The sequence below is a fragment of the Mastigoproctus giganteus genome, chromosome 7 (genome assembly GCF_048544385.1).
Source record: "Mastigoproctus giganteus isolate SK-2022 chromosome 7, ASM4854438v1, whole genome shotgun sequence".
In the NCBI taxonomy this organism is placed as follows: domain Eukaryota; kingdom Metazoa; phylum Arthropoda; class Arachnida; order Uropygi; family Thelyphonidae; genus Mastigoproctus; species Mastigoproctus giganteus.
In genome coordinates this window covers 54,059,584-54,077,397 of record NC_143581.1, presented here as the reverse complement: position 1 = coordinate 54,077,397, position 17,814 = coordinate 54,059,584, and the positions used below count along the sequence as shown (strand labels likewise).

General features: G+C 32.8%; 1 protein-coding gene across 1 annotated transcript in view; it reads left to right on the top strand.

Moving 5' to 3' along the window:
• The window catches only part of LOC150082901 (lysine--tRNA ligase-like), an 85,785-nt gene that overhangs the window by 27,613 nt on the left and 40,358 nt on the right, over window positions 1–17,814 (top strand). Inside the window, exons 6-8 of the mRNA XM_090376903.1 lie at window positions 6,017–6,120; window positions 9,683–9,808; window positions 14,234–14,353. Coding sequence (XP_090233029.1) covers window positions 6,017–6,120; window positions 9,683–9,808; window positions 14,234–14,353 — 350 coding nt within the window. The remainder of the gene's footprint in view (window positions 1–6,016; window positions 6,121–9,682; window positions 9,809–14,233; window positions 14,354–17,814) is intronic.

Here is a 17,814-nt window from a genome sequence, read left to right as displayed (position 1 = left end):
TTCTGGTTACACCCACCATTCAGCTATGACATTGGGTTTATATTATTGTTACCGTTGTTGCTGAGAAGTATTTCATGGAAGAGTTAAATTTGGTGAGAGGGTAACAATCATAGTAATCATAACAACCTTTCCAGTTCTTTTTATGAACTACATGGTAAAAGTTGCAAATGTAAACACTAAGCACCACATATGTAGGTTTGGGTATTGAGAATAACAGATTGGTAGAACAATAAATTTCTTTTGATATAGTACAGTGGTTTTCAGCCAGGGTGCCATGGCACCTTAGGGTGCCACAACAACATTCCAGGGGTGCCACATAATTTGGTTTTAAGTTACTTAAATTTATATGTTTATTTCATTATAAAAAGGTGTATGGCATCTTTTTAATTTCGTGGTGATCTATAATTGATGTTTACTTAGTACCTCTATATAAAGAATAAAATATATAATTTGTATTATGAATTGTAATTTTGTTTATAGTTATATTGTAATAACTATCATATAATATATATATTTTTTAATATTAGACCTATACAGAGAGAGAGAATCGGATCTAACAAGCAGAAAGTTGAGTAGGGGTGCTGCAAAATAAAATAAATTACTTAGGGGTGCCGTTATTAAAAAAAAGGTCGAAAACCACTGATATAATATGTTTGTTCTTTTCTGAGCTTCAGTTTTAAAGCATGAAATTTATTAAGCAATTGCCTTCCCTGTGTGTAAGGGTGTTGAAATGTGTAACATTGTGTCCTGTGTGTAGCAATGCTGTTCATTTCCTGGCATGCCCTTCCGCTTGTTATGTGGATATTGATAGTGATGATGTTTTGGTTAATCTCCCAAACATTCACTGATTGTTGCAGGTAGTCCAGTTTCTTGGAATTCTTTGATTAGTTGTAAAGTCATCATAATGCTCCTTTAGGCAGCAGAAAAAACTACATTGGGTTTGTCCTGTGCCTATTGTTGAATTAATATATTGAATTCCACTTAAAATACCCATGGCGCCTCCATAGCCAGGTGGGCAGGAGCAGCAGTGCGTAGCACACACTTCTTGATTAGACTAGGGTTCGAGCCCATGAGTCACCAAATATGGAGGATGCGGAAAGATCAGGGCATGACCACCACATATCCCTGGAGCAATATGGCCTTAGTTGCTAATGCTCCTAAAAACCAAATAACAACAACTTAAAATACCCGGGAACCTACCACACAGAAAACTCCTGAATCAGTCTTATAACTACATTTTAAGTTAATTTAAGCTGTAATAGTTCTTATTCAGTAATGCTGAATGAACTATTAGTATTAGTAGTGGCAAATAATGCAAACTTATACAGCATCAGCCCATAAAAAAAAAAAATTTCCATTTCACCTATCCATTCCATCCAATAGTTTGTTTATTTCTTCCTTGAATTTATTTAAACTATCAACTTCCACAACAACAGATGCAAGTTTGTTCCAGTAATCAACCATCTGATGACTAAAGGCAAACTTCCATACATCTATTCTACAACCATTCTTCCTCGTTTGAATTTGTGTCCCCTCGTGTGTAGTCTGAGCAAGAGGAAGAATCCCATCAGCACTTGAGAAGAAACCTACTTCGTTCAACCCTAATCAGGCTAACTTTTTATCTGCAGACATACCAAAGAAAGAGAACTTAAGGATGCCTTCCTTATTAGCGCTCCATCAGATCTAACCATTATTAGAAATTGAGGGCTCAGAATTAACTAGACTAGATAAGTCCTATTAACCCTTGGATTAACACATTGGATGCCATCTAAAATACCTATCCACATACCAAAAACAGTGTGGTCTGAGCTACACTGTTTTTGGCATGTGGTTGATGTCTTGTTTGAATCTTTCGTGTCACCAAAATGTATCATCCAATTATCTAGAGACTTTCAGTACCTTTTAGAGGCACTGTGAAAGGCAATTAGATGTTAGTAAACTAATTTCAGAAGCACTAGTCTGTGAATGAACAAGGGTTAAATAGTGTCTGTTTGTGTGTGTGTGTAAGGGGCTTAGGATGATATGAATGGTGGTCATTTATTTATTTTTCATGTGCAATAATTTTTACAAACACTGTATAATGGCAGTAAGAAAAATAAATGTTAAAAACTGAAGACTAGTGTAATTTACTGAATCATAATTTTCAAAATGGAGTACAGTCATCAAGAGATGACTGTACTCCATTTAGGCTGACAAATTAAACTAAAACACCTAACAGTTTTCAATAATAATAGATATTTTATTTTTATAGTATTTAGTGGACTTAAATAGCAAAAAAATTTCAATAAAACTATTTGCTGCCATGTTATAATTTTCTAAAATGGAATGCAGTTATCTTTAAGATATTTTTATAAAAATATCTTATTATAAATATGTACGTATGTTGTTTTTATAGTAAGTTATTTTATTTCACAGTGCAATTTCAATAAAAATTTCAATAAAACTATTTGCTGCCATGTTATAATTTTCTAAAATGGAATGCAGTTATCTTTAAGATATTTTTATAAAAATATCTTATTATAAATATGTATGTATGTAAGGCGCCTCCGTAGCCAGGTGGGAAGGAGCAGCAGTGCGTAGCACACGCTTCTTGATTAGACCGGGGTTCGAGCCCGTCACCACCAAATACGGAGGATGCGGAAAGGTTAAGGAATGACCGCCGCATATCCTGGAGCAATATGGCCTTAGTTGCTAATGCTCCTAAAAACCAAACAACAACAACAACAACATATAAATATGTACGTATGTTGTTTTTATAGTAAGTTATTTTATTTCACAGTGCATGGCATAATTTTCATTCACAAACCAAAATATAAACATCCTTCATTGTCACTACACACAATATAATAATACAGTTTTGTAAGTCAGTCACAGGAAAACAGCAGTAGAAATGCACAGTGTGATCATAAAGGCATGCAAGTGATAATCAAGTGTATTATTTTAAAGAGTAACAAACATACTGTTAAAATCAGTATATCAATTAAAAGTTATAAAAGATGTGGAAATTGACTTCTAAGCATGCTCTGGCCCTTACATAGCAATAGCTTAAATAAATTCAAGGCAAAACTAGACAATCATTTGGAATGAATGGATCAGTGAAATGGGAAGGGTGTTTTTTTTTTTTTTTTTTGGCTGATGCTAAATAAGCTTGCTTTTTTGTGTCATGTGCCTCTACTAATGCTGGTGCTAACATATATGATGATATCTGTTTTGAAGTTTGTTTCATATGCTGGGGATAGAAATTTGCAACATTTTAAAAGTTGCTGTAGTGTGTTTAGTTCATATATCCAATGTTTTATAAAATATCAAAAAAAAAAAAATAAAATAAATCCTGTGGGGGTAAGATCTTGCTTCTGCAGTAGATAAATGTTGCTGCTGTTAATGATATGATTGCCAGAGAAATCTTTTAGGTGTCTTCTGCTCCCTAATGTGATATAAAGAATTAGGCCTCTACAGTCTCTCTTTCGTTCAGTAAGTATTTTCACAGATTTGTTAATGAATTCACAACACACTTTGCATGTCATTGTTTCTTAGAAGACTGTGTGAAGACAAGTGAGCTTTTTCCATTAAATTTTGCCAGTGTGTTCCTCTTATCATCAAATCTGCTGATTCCAGAGTAGAAAGTATCAAATGTAATGTTTATTTTTTCTGCATAACTTAGATTTTTAAAATAATGTTCGGTAATTATAACTCTTTGTTCAACTGTATATATACATATTAAAAACTCAAGATTGTAAAGTAATGTAAAACTATGAAAAAAAATGTAAAACTCAAAGTGACACAGTTATCTTAACACAAAAACAGATCTAGGGATTATGTTAGAAATGGGCCCTCCCCTTCCCCAGGCTGTCTGAAATTGAAGATTACTCATGCTGGTTGGTAACTCCATAAGCATACTGACTTGTTGGAAGCAATACTGGACCATTGCTTTGACTGTGATACACAAATAGATCAATTAATGCAATACTAATCATTGATTTAGGGATTCATCCTCACATATAACGTTACATTTTTTACACCTGATTATAACAGTTTTAACTTTGTCAGGAGTATGAAATTACCATTTCATTAGAAAACATTTGTTGAAATATTTTCCACTTGCTGTAACAAGACCATGTGAATTCCCTTTGCCACGTGGAGCTGTTTAGTTTCAATACTTGTGCCATTTGAATTTTATATACATGGAGGTGCAAATGAAGGTACAACACCTTGTGTATAGTTGACAATGATAGTTGATAATTTCCAGGTGAAGACTTGTTTTGAGATTTGGTTTAAGATCACTACAGCCATTTGATGGATTTCTGACTGATTTTCTTAACTATTCATACATGCATCTCATGAAATAAATTCAATAAGCTTTAGCAATTTGGCTGCCTCTATGAGTATAGCTAATGCCACTGATTACTGGGACTGTGCTTGAGAATTTATTATTTGGAATTCCTTTCTCATTCTTATGTAATCCATGCTCTTTTTTTGAACAGTCTCTCCAGTCATTATTGTTGGCTGTGCCCATTTGGGAGAATTCTTAAGTCATAATATTTTAGGCTTTTTGCTTAAAATGGTGTCAGATTTAAACTCAGTAAATTACAACATGCCTTCTCTACTTTTTTTTTTTGTTTTTGTTTTGTGGTCACTGCTTAATTTTCATCATCTGTCCCATTTGTTTTGAGCACAAGATCTGCTTGAAGGCTAACCAGAAGTTGTCTATAGCTAGTATAGTCATCAAATCTCATTGTTTTTGTCATTACCTAATTCCACTTCAGTTAACTGAATCATGGAAATAATTTAAAAATTTATTAATTAAATTGATTAATTAAAATAGATGTGGTTAAATTTAGGACAAGTTATGAAAGCTATAAAAAGTAATTGCACTTGTCAGGCATAACCTCTTTCTATACATAGCTTTGAGCAAAGTAGGTTTGCTGTATAGTGCATCGCTCTCATATTGCGGAGGCACTTTGCCACAAGTTTCCTTAGTATTGCACTACTCTAAATAAAAAGCACTTCTCCAGTGAAGAAGTGTACTGCTATTTATTTAAAGTATTTGCCACTGCCCAGACCATGGTTTTTATCCTGATTGATGTCTCCTTGGTGGGTAGGTAGGCACTATGAACATATTATGGATGTATCTCTTCAATGGATTGTTCAGGTGTTCACAGTGCCTACCTGCCCACTGGGGAGACTTCATTTAGGGTAAACTCTGTTCTGGGTAGTGGCATACACTTCAAATATATAGCAGTATACTTCTTCATTGGAGAAATGCTTTTTATTTATTTAGAATAGTGCAATACCAAGCAACTTGTAGTGAAGTGCCTCCACGATATGAGATCAATGCACTAAGTAGCAAACCCAGTTTTCTTAAAGCTCTGTACAGAAAGAGGCTACCCAGCATGCATGGTTTATTAATTAATTAAGTTTAATAACTAACTAAATAAGCGAAATAGTCATTATTTTGTATGCATTCGGGATAAATATTTTGAAGTAATTTATAGAGATGAGTCCAGCCACTTTCCATATTTTGAAATTGATGTTCAGCTAAATGAGAACTTACAACTGTTTGAAGACTTTTTTTTTTTTATTACTGTGATTTTTTTTTAAAGGACGACATTTGGCTATCTATTTAAAAGATTGTAGAAAGCTTGTTAAGTATAATTAGTTTTGCATTTTTAGATAAAGCCCAACGCCTCATCTCCAAATTATAACCTGCAGTTAGCTATCAGAAAAAATTAGAAACATTCATATAATTTCATATACATTCCTTCTAATATTCTAACTCTAACATGCTAAAATTAGCTTAATACACTACTTTCATAATTTATTTTATGTGATTGCTTATGTGGCTGGATAGCGGTGACTATGTCACTTTCTGCCCATTTGGAAAGATCTGGGTTTGGAATCGAATTATTCATTACCAGAATTAAATTAATTGTTGATATTCATGATAATTTCTCAGAGATCAGTACTTTTCTATGAGATGGAGTTTAGAAACTGCTTTATTCTTTGTTTTAATCTGTAGGCAGAACCAAAAGTGGAGAGTTAAGCATTGTGCCTACCACTATAGAGCTTCTTTCACCTTGTCTTCACAGTATACCTCACATATATTATGGATTAAAAAATCAGGTGAGTTTGTTTTCTCTGTTTTAAATTTTACATGCATCTGAGTTGTAATAGTACATATAAAATAGTGCCATCTGGAACTACTTTATATGAATATTTCATATATAGGGTAAAATTCTTTTACCCTATATATGAAATATTCATGACAGTACTTTCAAATAGAAACTGAAAGATAGTTTCTAGTTAGTAATTAAGCAAATCAGTAGGAATTTAAATGGACCAATTCTGTTATTTGTTGGAATCTTTGTAGAATTTGATGTTATTTGTTTTATTATATCTGTCATCAAATAACCTAAGAAATTTGGGCTATTGTAGAAAATTGTAGCTACTTTTATTTAAATTAGGATTTTTTTTTTTTTTTTAAATTATAATTTGGATTCCTGCAATAGAACTATTTGTGCCTTGATAAGGTTCTGTAAATCAGTGATCAATATCATTGTTATCATTATTATAATAGTGATATCAGTTTATGTGCATTAGGCCTATAACTGTATCATTATAGAGCCTAATCAGTGCGACTACAGATGGAAAGCTACTTTAATGTATAATTACGGAGAAAAGTTTAATTATTGTTGTAATAATTTTTAATTGTATCAGAGAATTTGTAAAGTATTAGCTGTAATAATATTAAGTTTTCGTTAATTTATTCTGCTGAATTTGCAATTGTAACTTCTGTGCACACATGTGTATTTCATTTAACTGACTTGCATGTTTCTCACTCTATGCTCCAACCATGCACTATTATTTTGAAAGTTGACTGCTAAATTTTGCTAGTGCTGGAATTATTTAAATGATTTGTTTGTTTATTGATAAAAAAAAAAGGAGAGAAAAAAGACTATGGAGCTTGTATGAGTATTCTATAGCTGTGCAAAGGGAAAAAAATCTTTAATTAAATGTTTTGGAAATGCTTCTCTTGGAACTCGATTGTTTTAAGCAGGATATTTTGTTGAATAAAGATGTTTCTTATTGTAGTATGTCATAATTTAGATTAAATACTAGTGTTCACCTTCTTTAATTTAATGCATATTGAAAGAATTGTCTCAACTTAAAGCTGTAAAATTCATAAATTTAAAACATGAAAATTTGTTTTGTTTTGTTTATTTTGGAGAAGCTCTCTTTTTTGATCCAGGATATATTAAAAAAGATTAAGTGTACTCTGACCTGGTTGAAATTTTGGGAACCCAAGGAACACAACTTGCACAGTTTTATTTGTTTCATATGTTAGCTAAATAAATACTTTGCTTTTTGGAATAGCAAGATGGGCACATTTACAGTTTAGGACATTTAGTAAGTTTAAGAAACTGTTCTTTATTATTATATTGTGTTTGTTGTTCCAGATGAGTCATATTTTAAGCAACTTGGGTGTTACCACAATATATTATACTTTATTTAATCATATATATTAGTATTAGTATTAGTAATGGCCGCATGGTGCAAGAAAGCCTATGGTTTATGCTGCACCAGCCAAAAAAAAAAAAAAACCCGAATAAAACAATGATAAAAATAAATAAATAATAATAATTAATAAAAGGAAAGGAAATTAAACCTATCATCCTATGCGCTTCCCTGACCTGAAGGTACTATCCAGATGACCTTGGAATTTCCCCAAACTGTCAGCCTCTACCACCCATGTAGGCAACTTATTCCAGTAATTTGTAACTCGCTGGCTAAAATAAAACTTCCTGCAGTCCAATCTAAACATTTCCCCACGTAACTTGAATTTATGTCCCCTAGTTCTAGCATCATTTATAATCTTGAAAATTTCATCCTCATTCATTTTACTGATGCCTCTCAGAGCCTTAAACACCTCAATCAAATCTCCTGCCTCTAAGGTGTCTAGTTTCCAAACTCTGCAACCCACATATTCAAAGTCTTTCTTCATAAGGATGCCCTTTTGCCGATCTCACCAGGCGAGTTACCCATCTTTGCACCCTTTCAAGAAGCTCGATGTCTTCCTTTAGGTGCGGTCTCCATACTTGAACACAGTATTCCAAGTGTGGTCTAACAAAAGCCTTATATAATGGAATTATCACGTCCCTATCTCTACTTGCAAAAGTTCGATAGATCATCAATAGGGCACCATGGACCTTCCTTGCAACCTGTTTACAATGCTCAGAGAATTTCATGTCTGACCGTACCGTAACACCCAAGTCCCTTTCCTCGTACTGGGTTTAGTTGAACTCCACCAAGTGAATAAGTTATTTTGGGATTACTGTTTCCCAGGTATAATACCTTACACTTTGTTGGATTAAAGCATAACTGCCATTTTTCTGACCATTCCTGAAGTCTATGTAGGTCTCTCTCTCTCTGAAGAAGCTCAGCTTGACAGTGATCATTAACTACTCTACCAATTTTAACGTCATCTGTAAATTTAGACATCATGCCCTCTATCCCTTTATCCATGTATATGTATATACGTGAATGGTTTTGTGAGTGCATGCATGCCCATACAAACATATGCATAGTCAACTTCCATTATAATTCTCCTGTTTATAGTGCCCTCCTTTTGCTTTTAATGCTCTTTTCTTCTGGTCCCATGGTTAATCCTATTAAATGTCATGCATTTCTTAACATTTGTAGTGCTCTTGTTTAAAGTGCCTTCCCACTTATATGGCTGTTTTTAAGCTCCTGAGAAAAAATATGGCCAAATGTAACCCACCTTCTTGATTTTTGGTAAAGGAATGATAAAGATTAAATTCTAAGAGTTAGTTTATGATACAGTCTGTTTACTTCAGAAAAATCACTCCCTGTGCAGGTGATGTTTGTTTATTTCATATTTAATTTGAAGCTTTGAAGGTAGAAAAGCTGTTTCTTTATAACTGATGGTTTAGCCATTTATTGTTACAATCACATACTCTCCTCAGTTTTTTTTTTTTTTTTTTTAATTCAAGATTATTCATTTGCTTTCCTTGTTGATATAATCAATGTTTTGTGTTCAACATGGCATCAGTGAATTTCATTAATAACAGCATAATTATTATTATGTTATAATACATGTATCGTGTTTTATAATACCTAAGATATGTTTTAATTTGAAATCTTTTTAAAAATTTTCATTCATTTTTAGAGCATGCAAAAAAGGTTAATGGTTCTGAAAAAGCAAGCATGCCATTAAGTGTGCTGGTTTTAAATTTGTGTATGAACCACTGCTTCATAAACAATGCAAAAAACAAAAAAACTGAAAAATCAATGTTATCTATCAAAATAATAACAAAAATTAAATATAGTTCCCCAAAAATGGGGATCCCTTATAGCACTTTCTTCCTTATAATGCTTTTTGTGGTCCTCTTGAAAGTGCTATAATGGGAGTATACTGTGTTTGTTATTTGAATGAATTTTGAAATAAAATTTGTAAAAAATGTCCTGCTGGTGAATGGTTTTAGAGATGAGGGCATTAAAAAAAAAAATATATATATATGTATATGTATTTATAAAGCAGTTACATTCGAGTCACTACTGTTTGAAATAATCTTCACTAAATTAAGTTATGTTAAATTAAATTAAATTAAGTATGTGAGGCAAGGATTAATACGAAAATGCTCAAACGTCTTTTTTTTATTTACAGGAGACAAGATATCGGAAAAGGTACCTTGACTTGATGATAAACAACAGTGTTCGCCAGAAATTTATTACCAGAGCAAAGATCATTAATTATATTCGTAATTTTTTAAATGAGCTTGGTTTTATTGAGGTAAACTTTGGTTTATTGTTTGCGAGAAACAAAAATGAGATACAGACAACTTTTTGGTTAAACATTAATGAATTTGATATTAAATAAAATATTAAATGATTAATATTTATCAGTGGTTATTTTTTTTTTCCCTCTGTCGGTTGCATCAGTTAATTTTCACCTTGAGTATCTTTTGTATCTTACAAGTGTCCCACCTTTATTAGTTTTATAAACATATTTTGAAGCATTTTAGGTATGACACTATATCTTGAATTAGATGTATTATCTGTTATAACTATACTTAAAGTCAGTTCTGCTATAATGTGGTACGTGTATTCCTAAAAATCTCCACATTATGGTATTTAGCGCATTAAAAACAACAGGGCTTATTGGAGAAATAGGGATGGGGCAGAGTGCTGAAAAAAAATGTTCAGTCTGGTAAGTAAAAGACTAAAAAAAGTTAGAAACCCAATAAAATTGCTAAACACAGGTTTAAACATCTTAAATTTTTAATAAATAAATAATACAGTAAATATAGCACTTTACCTTGACAAGATATGAAGTTTGTTTGTTTAATTGATATTTCTGTTCACTGACATTTTCTTCTTTTTTTTTGGATAGTAAAATTTAAAACAGTCAATAAAAATAAAAAATTTTTCTTTTTATTCCAGCACAACCACCAGGTCATTGGAGTTTACAATAAACAAATCAGTACAAATGTTAATCGTATTTAGCAGTCATGGGCTCGAACCCCAGTCCACTCAGAGTGCGTGTCACTGCACTCACGATCCTGACCAAGATAAGTAATCAATAATGACGAACATGGCACACACTAATTGCACAAGTGAAATACAGGGTAACAAGTTTATGAAGCTTAAAAAATAGGAATGAAGAGAAGATTCTGAAAATGTGTTTATGTTTTTTATATAATTAAAGATTTCATGGAAGGGGAAAACACATTTCACCATAATAATGTAAAAACCCATAGAATTCCAGCTATTGGTATTATTGCAAATGCAGTAAGACCGAGTTTACTAATCATTTCACTTAGATTGAACTAAGTGAAAAACCCAATAAACCAGGAACTGCAAATTGTTTTATGGTAGTGACCTCCAGAAATGTGCTCCTCTGTTCATGCTATCACACCTCACGAACTTTCGAACAGAAAAATGTGAGCTCCCGAAAACAGGAGTCGACCTACAATATTACGTGTTATCTTGTGAATACAGTGAATGACAAGTGTCTCTCTGATCAATATAACTACAGTAAATGGGAAATATAGCTCTCATACATTTGATATTTGACATTTTTTAAGCTTCATAAACTTGTATGTATTGCTGCACAGGTTGCTACATTCAGCTTGGTGCCGGGTTTTGCATTCATTTAGTGTTACTCGCAAATGAAATCACACATGGACGAACACGAGAATCGCATTGTACTCTCATTGTTCCCTAATATATCAGTCACATTGGAGCAAATTCGTGTTGCAAAAATCCGCATTATAGCAGAACTGACTGTATCTGTATCGATATAATTGGATTTTGAATTTTAATGGAGATATGCAGGAAGAAGTTCATAAATATACATTTGGTAACTTAAAGCAGGTATCTGTAGTGAAATCGGGTATCTGTAGTGCTTCGAAGGGTATTGTGGAATTTTATCAAATCTATATTGTAATTACCATAAAACCTTTTACCTGTAATAACAAATAGTGTTATCAAAGTGATGAATTAAAATGTTAATGCATACTATTACGCTTCATAAGCTATGTGATAAACACAACTGTTGCCTTTAGTATACCACATGGAAACATAACTTTGTTAAAAAAAAAGTATATTTTAGGTAATCTAATTTGTGAACAATTTTAAAAAATACAAAAAGGTATATACCTTTATGTTCTGTTCTATAGATGATATTTGTTATATATCCTAGTTTTTGTGATGTTTGCAGATTTCCTGTGGCCTAACTGAAACCTGATTGTGTTTGCTGCTGCAAATACTTCTGGTTTTGAGCAGTATGTGTGTAACTATTATATGGCTCATGTTTACAGTTTGACAACAAACAGTTGTAGAGGTAAAACATAATTTTAGCATTTAGAGAGAGAGAGAGAGAGAGAGAGAGAGAGAGAGAGAGAGAGAGATAACAATGTTAGAACTGGTGAAAGGAGTCGAAGCAAACATGAGAAGCTATGTTTATTTAACAAAAAATAAAAATAAAGCATTCACAAGTTATGAACTGATTTGGAGTATATAAGAGGTCAGCAGCTGTATTCCTACCTAAAAAGGTGAGACTGTTTTGTGTTTATATTAGGATAAGATAAAGGGGTGCAGATCAGCTGTCAGTGTGATTGTAAGCATAATGCCCGACTCTACATGTATTTTCTGTTTCTCTTTTGATTCCTTTGTTTAGATTAGACTTGGATAACAAACAAATATCCAGAAACCTATACTGTGTACCAAGGAAAAGAAAATAGTAGGCTTGGACTGTGGTTACAAAGGGGCAGGATAAATGAATTAGTGATAACTTATATATCGTGGGTTCTCATTCTCTGCACCCCCTCTATCTGAACTATTTAGAAGAGAGTATTTCTAAGATAACCAAAAACTTATTTGTTCTTAGTATTGGGATTTCTCTTTTAAATATGCAGATTCAGAAACTTTTCTGTTGGATTTTGACTGTTTCACAAAATGGACATTTAAGTAATATTACCAACCTGTAAAAGAAACTCAAAGATTATTATTTTAAAAAAAAGTTAAAGTTATTTAAAAATTATAAAGAAACTTAAAGAGAATGCTTTACAATGTTAGAAGACATTTGAACTAGGCAGCCATCAGTTATTAATTCTAAAAAAACTAAGTGGCCACTGTACTTATTTTTAATGCTAATTTGTTTTCTGACAATAAAAACACCTTTTGGAATGTTGAAAGAGTTCTCAAAAAAAAAAATCTTTAGAGTATTTTTCAACAAAAATGTTCCTTTTCAACACTGGTTAATCTTGAGACTTTCCTTTCAAAAAATATTCTAGTGGTCCACATGCAAAACCATTTGAATATGAAAAATTAGTCACAGAATGAAATGAAATGCCTGCTCTACCTGTTAAAACCAAAATATCACTGAAACGAGATCAAATCCCATGTAAGCTCCAAGGAAAAAAAGGAAAGATTCCTACATCTATGTCCATGAGAATTTTGAATAAGTATTATGAGGTTATTGGAAAAAAAATTATTTACCAGCTTGGAAACACTAGATTCAGCAGCTGACTTTATTTTCTGCCACCCATTTAAAAACTAAAAAAAAACATGATCTTAATAACCAGAAACTTTAAAACTTTGATTCTATTTCCTTTTGCACTGAAATAACATTTGAATATCTTCAAAAATAACATAACAGGCAGAATAAATCCATAAAGTTTTTAGTCCTTTCTTCCTCGCTTATATAACTCATTCATAGGCCGACCGGGCTAGCCGAGTGGGTAAAGTACCTGCCCGGCAACCCAAAGGTCGCGGGTTCGATTCCCGCCTCGGGCTTGGATCAAAGCTGCAAAAACCTTGGGAGGTGCAATATGGCCACAGAAGCCGATGCGCCAACAACTACCAAATCAAAAAAAAATAAAAATAAAAAATAAATAACTCATTCATACTTGTTCCAAAAAGGTTTTTGAAGTGCCTGTCTAGAACATAGCAGGGGAAACCAAAACAAACACTCATGTTCGTGAGTGTCTCACAACTACAATGAGCATTACTTCATCTGAAATAAAAAATTTCAGATGAAGGATAAAAGGTTTTTCTCTGAGCTACAGTCATTACATGTCTTACTTCTAGTGTTCTGAAGATGTAACTTCAGTTTATAAATAGACACCAAGTTTTTTACGCTTGCTGAATAAATTTTTATTAGATGGTTTGAAACATTAAGTATAACAAATCTTGGTGTTTTTTGTATTTTTACAATTTCTTTATACTAACTTGTTTCGACATATTTCCTTCCCCATTCCCTATGCTATTAGAGGAGGATTTGAGGATGAAGAGCTTTATGTTCTCTCTTTTTTTTTCTCTCACTCTCTCTTCAAATTTAAGCTGTACTTTATTTTTAATTAGATTGCACAGTTAACAGCAAAATAAAATAATAATAAATTAAATGTAATTTTTTCTGGACAATCACATGGATGTTAAATTAAATATACTATTATGAACAGTCATGTCATATAGTATATGGTTGCTACGAATAGCCATATATGACCAGAAAAGTTGACAGCTACATGAATTGATAGTTGCCAGACATGCTGCTTACTGTTAGTTAATACTGATTTGAATATTTTGTGGCAATGTGCAGAATTGAACACATAATATGTGAAACTTTGTACAAAGGCTGTTAAACTGAGTATCATAAATTAACCTACCTTAGGAAATATTAGAGTATTTAATAAAGCTTTTTCTTTTTTAATTTTAGGTTGAAACTCCAATGATGAATTTTCTGCCTGGAGGTGCTATAGCAAAGCCTTTTGTTACCTATCACAAAGAGTTGGACATGAATCTTTATTTGCGGATTGCACCAGAACTTTATCTGAAGGTAATTTTACTTTATATTTTATTTTTATCAGTTTTGTGAGGTTCAAATGAAAACAGCAAAAGTTAAATAAACAATTCTTTATTAAAACCTGTGGTAAGGAACTTCATTATTTTTCAACATAGTTCTTCTGCCCTTATAATGCATATCTACTGCAAAACTAATATCTGAATACCATGAGTATTACTGCTGAGCCACTGATACAGACTTTTTTTTTTTTTTTTTTTTTTTACTTTTTCATCAAAATAGAGGCTTTTTCCCTCTTAGCTGTCTTTGAGTAATCTAGAAATATAGTTACTAGGGCTCACAATATTGGTATTTTGGTATTTTTATTTTATGAAACCAGGATACCAATATTCCAAAAAAAAAAAAAAAAAAAAAAAAAAACATTTTTTTCAAATTTTGATAACAATTAGGTGTAATAAAGTAAGGAAAAAACAAGTAGTTACTTGAATTCATGTTTTAAATCAAACTTTTATTACAATAATAAATATTCTAATAAAAATGATTAAACATAGTTATTCTAAAAACAAAAAAAATATACATATTCAAACTGCAAATTTGGTTATGTCTAAGCATCCACACTATCTGTCCAAATAAAGTGAGCTCTTAAGAAACATAAGTGATCAATAGTATGATCATTGAAACAGAATCTAATTTTGATACATATTTAATTAGCAACAGAAAACGTCCTTTTGAATTCTGTGCTGGTTGGTGCTATTGTACTGAGATAGTCGTAGACGAGTTGCAGTTTATCCCCCCCCCCCTTATTCCCTCATCTTCAAAAAATCGTATTTCTTTTTTATCAAAAATAAAAAATATTTCCTTTTTTGACTTTTTATGGCACTATATCCATATTAGCGAAGGAAAGAGATTGATGTTTAAGCTTGGTGAGGAAACCAAATCTAAGATGTGAGGAGTTATTTATTTATTAATTTTTATTTTTATTTCACTGTACCTTAGTGTTGTCGTCAGTGGCCATTGTTATGATTTGTGTAGCAGTTCCCCTCAAGCACTAAGGCCCACAAGCTACCTGACTGCATTAAAAAATCAGAATTTCCAGGAACTGAGGGATTTCCTCATATAATATATATATGTGTGTGTGAGCTGTCGGTTTCTCTTGAGCAATGACACAAATGTTATAAAACAAAAGTCGTTTATCATACATAACTGGTATTCATTCACATCTAATCTATTCATTTTTCTCATTTAATCTGTTAATACATGTTATCATTTCCATAAAATTTCTCTCAGTTAACAATGTGCTTCCTTTGTGCGGATTCCTTCCACAGAGTGCAGTGAAGTCTTTCTTCTTAGTTGAACTCTGCCATATAACTCTTTCAGTACCGTCTTATTTCGGGAACAGTTTCTCTGTTAATACTGAAGGAACTTACCACAACAGTAGTAGAAGCCAGGGCACTATCTGACTGGCTTGTTACTCAGCTTCTGGATTAATTTCTAACACAGGAACATGCCCAGCAGAAATTTTCACTATATAGCAGGACACTCTCAGAACTGGACCCCGAACTGAACCCAGAACTACCACTGCAAGTCTGCAACCCCTCCAAATGACAACCACAACCCCTTCTTTTGGTGTAAGAACCTTATTTATTTCTTTAGTATATATGTATCTCTGCCTATCTAATTTAAACGTGACGCAATCATGGTATTATTCTTTAAAATCACTCTTCTTCCATTGGTGTGTGGGATCTGTTGGAACAGTTGCAAAAAGAGCAACATGATTAGTCAGTGGCACAAAATGGTACCATTACCAAGAAAGATTTCAGTTCTATAAATATCAGTGTGTGTGTGTGGAAAATAGGCACTCGTGAGGAGACCTGATTAAAGCATTTGAGGCTTTAAATGGATTGAGTAACCTTTAAAATATTAAGTTTTCTTAATATACTTGTTGAAAAACTTCTCCAGGTACAGGAGAATTATGAATTACCTTTACTTTCAAATTAACTTTAAAAATTAAAAATGAGGAAGCGAACTGATTGGTAATACATGCACTGGCCAAAAAAATACAACCCTTTATATTAAGACAGTCAGAGACAGAAGAAATGTGAATAAATGCAAATAGATGCAAAAAAAACTGATGTGGGGTGATGCTGTGTTGCCTTGTTGAGTATAAAGACTCTACAGGCCGTTCGACTTTGACTGCAGTAATCTGAAGCCAGAATGGGGAAATACATGCTCTACAAGACTTTGAAAAAGGTATTATCATGGGTGTATGTTTAGCAGGAACCACAATTCAAGAAACGAAAGACATAACTGTTTTCTCAAAAGCATCCATCCCAGTGGTTTTTAATGACTGGAAAGTAAGCAGTTCTCTTCCACATCTCAAAGGGATAAATGTGGCAGAAAAACAATACTTCAAGAGCAAAGCTGTCATACTCTAAGGAGGACTGTACTGAAAAATAGGTGTGCACCAAATAACATCCAAATTCAACCAAGCACAGAACTGCCCTGTTTTAACCTGTACCATGTGCAAGGAATTGAAGAAAATTGGTATTAGCAGTTGCCTGCATATTTGGAAGCTACTTGTTTAAGAGAGAAACAAAAAAATCTGCTTGCAGTGGTGCCAAGAATGTTGTGATTGGACATTGAAACAATGGAAGAAAGTAATGTTGTCAGACAAATCACAATACACTTTGTTTTGCACTTATGGTAGACAGCCAGTGTGATGAGAACCTCATGAAGTTATTATTATTATTATTTCGTATGGCACCTCATGAAGTGATGGATCATGCTTCCCTTGTTAAGACAACCCATGGTATCAAGGTAGGGAGAATGTATTGTTGGCACAGATTGGGTCAATTGATACTGCTGCTGGAAGGTTGAATGTTATCTAGGGAGTACCTGAATTTTGTACTGCTTTTATCTTTTTACACTTTTATCCCAAAAGTGATGGCCACTTCTTGAATAACAGTGTGTCATGCCAGAATTGTGCAAGAACGATTTGGAGAACATGTTTACCCTGACCCCCCCCCACACACACACTTTCACCTGATCTTAATCTTGTTGAGAATGTTTGGGATATGCTGGAGAGAGCTATTCGGTGAAGAAGTCCTCTTCCTTCAACTTTGTGACTTTGTCGCAGCTACACAATATTTTGCTGGAAGAATGGTTACAATTAAAGAAAAATGCACTTATAGAATCCATGCCATGCCACATGCTTGCTGTTATTCGAAATAAAGGCAGCGTGATGCAGTGCTGAATAAAGGTTTGAACTTTTTTGGCCAGTGTTATATGTGATTTTCTCTAGATCTATGGTCCCTTACATTAGCCATAAGGATAATAAAATTTGCAAATTGACTCATCCAATTAGATAGTAAAGTTGCACTGTTTAAAGTTCCAAGGTTACCTTTCGAACATCTTGGACTTCTTATCAGTATGAGATGTCTATCATGCCAGCATAGAACTCTTAATATACTTGAAGTGTATTGGCCTGTACACATCAA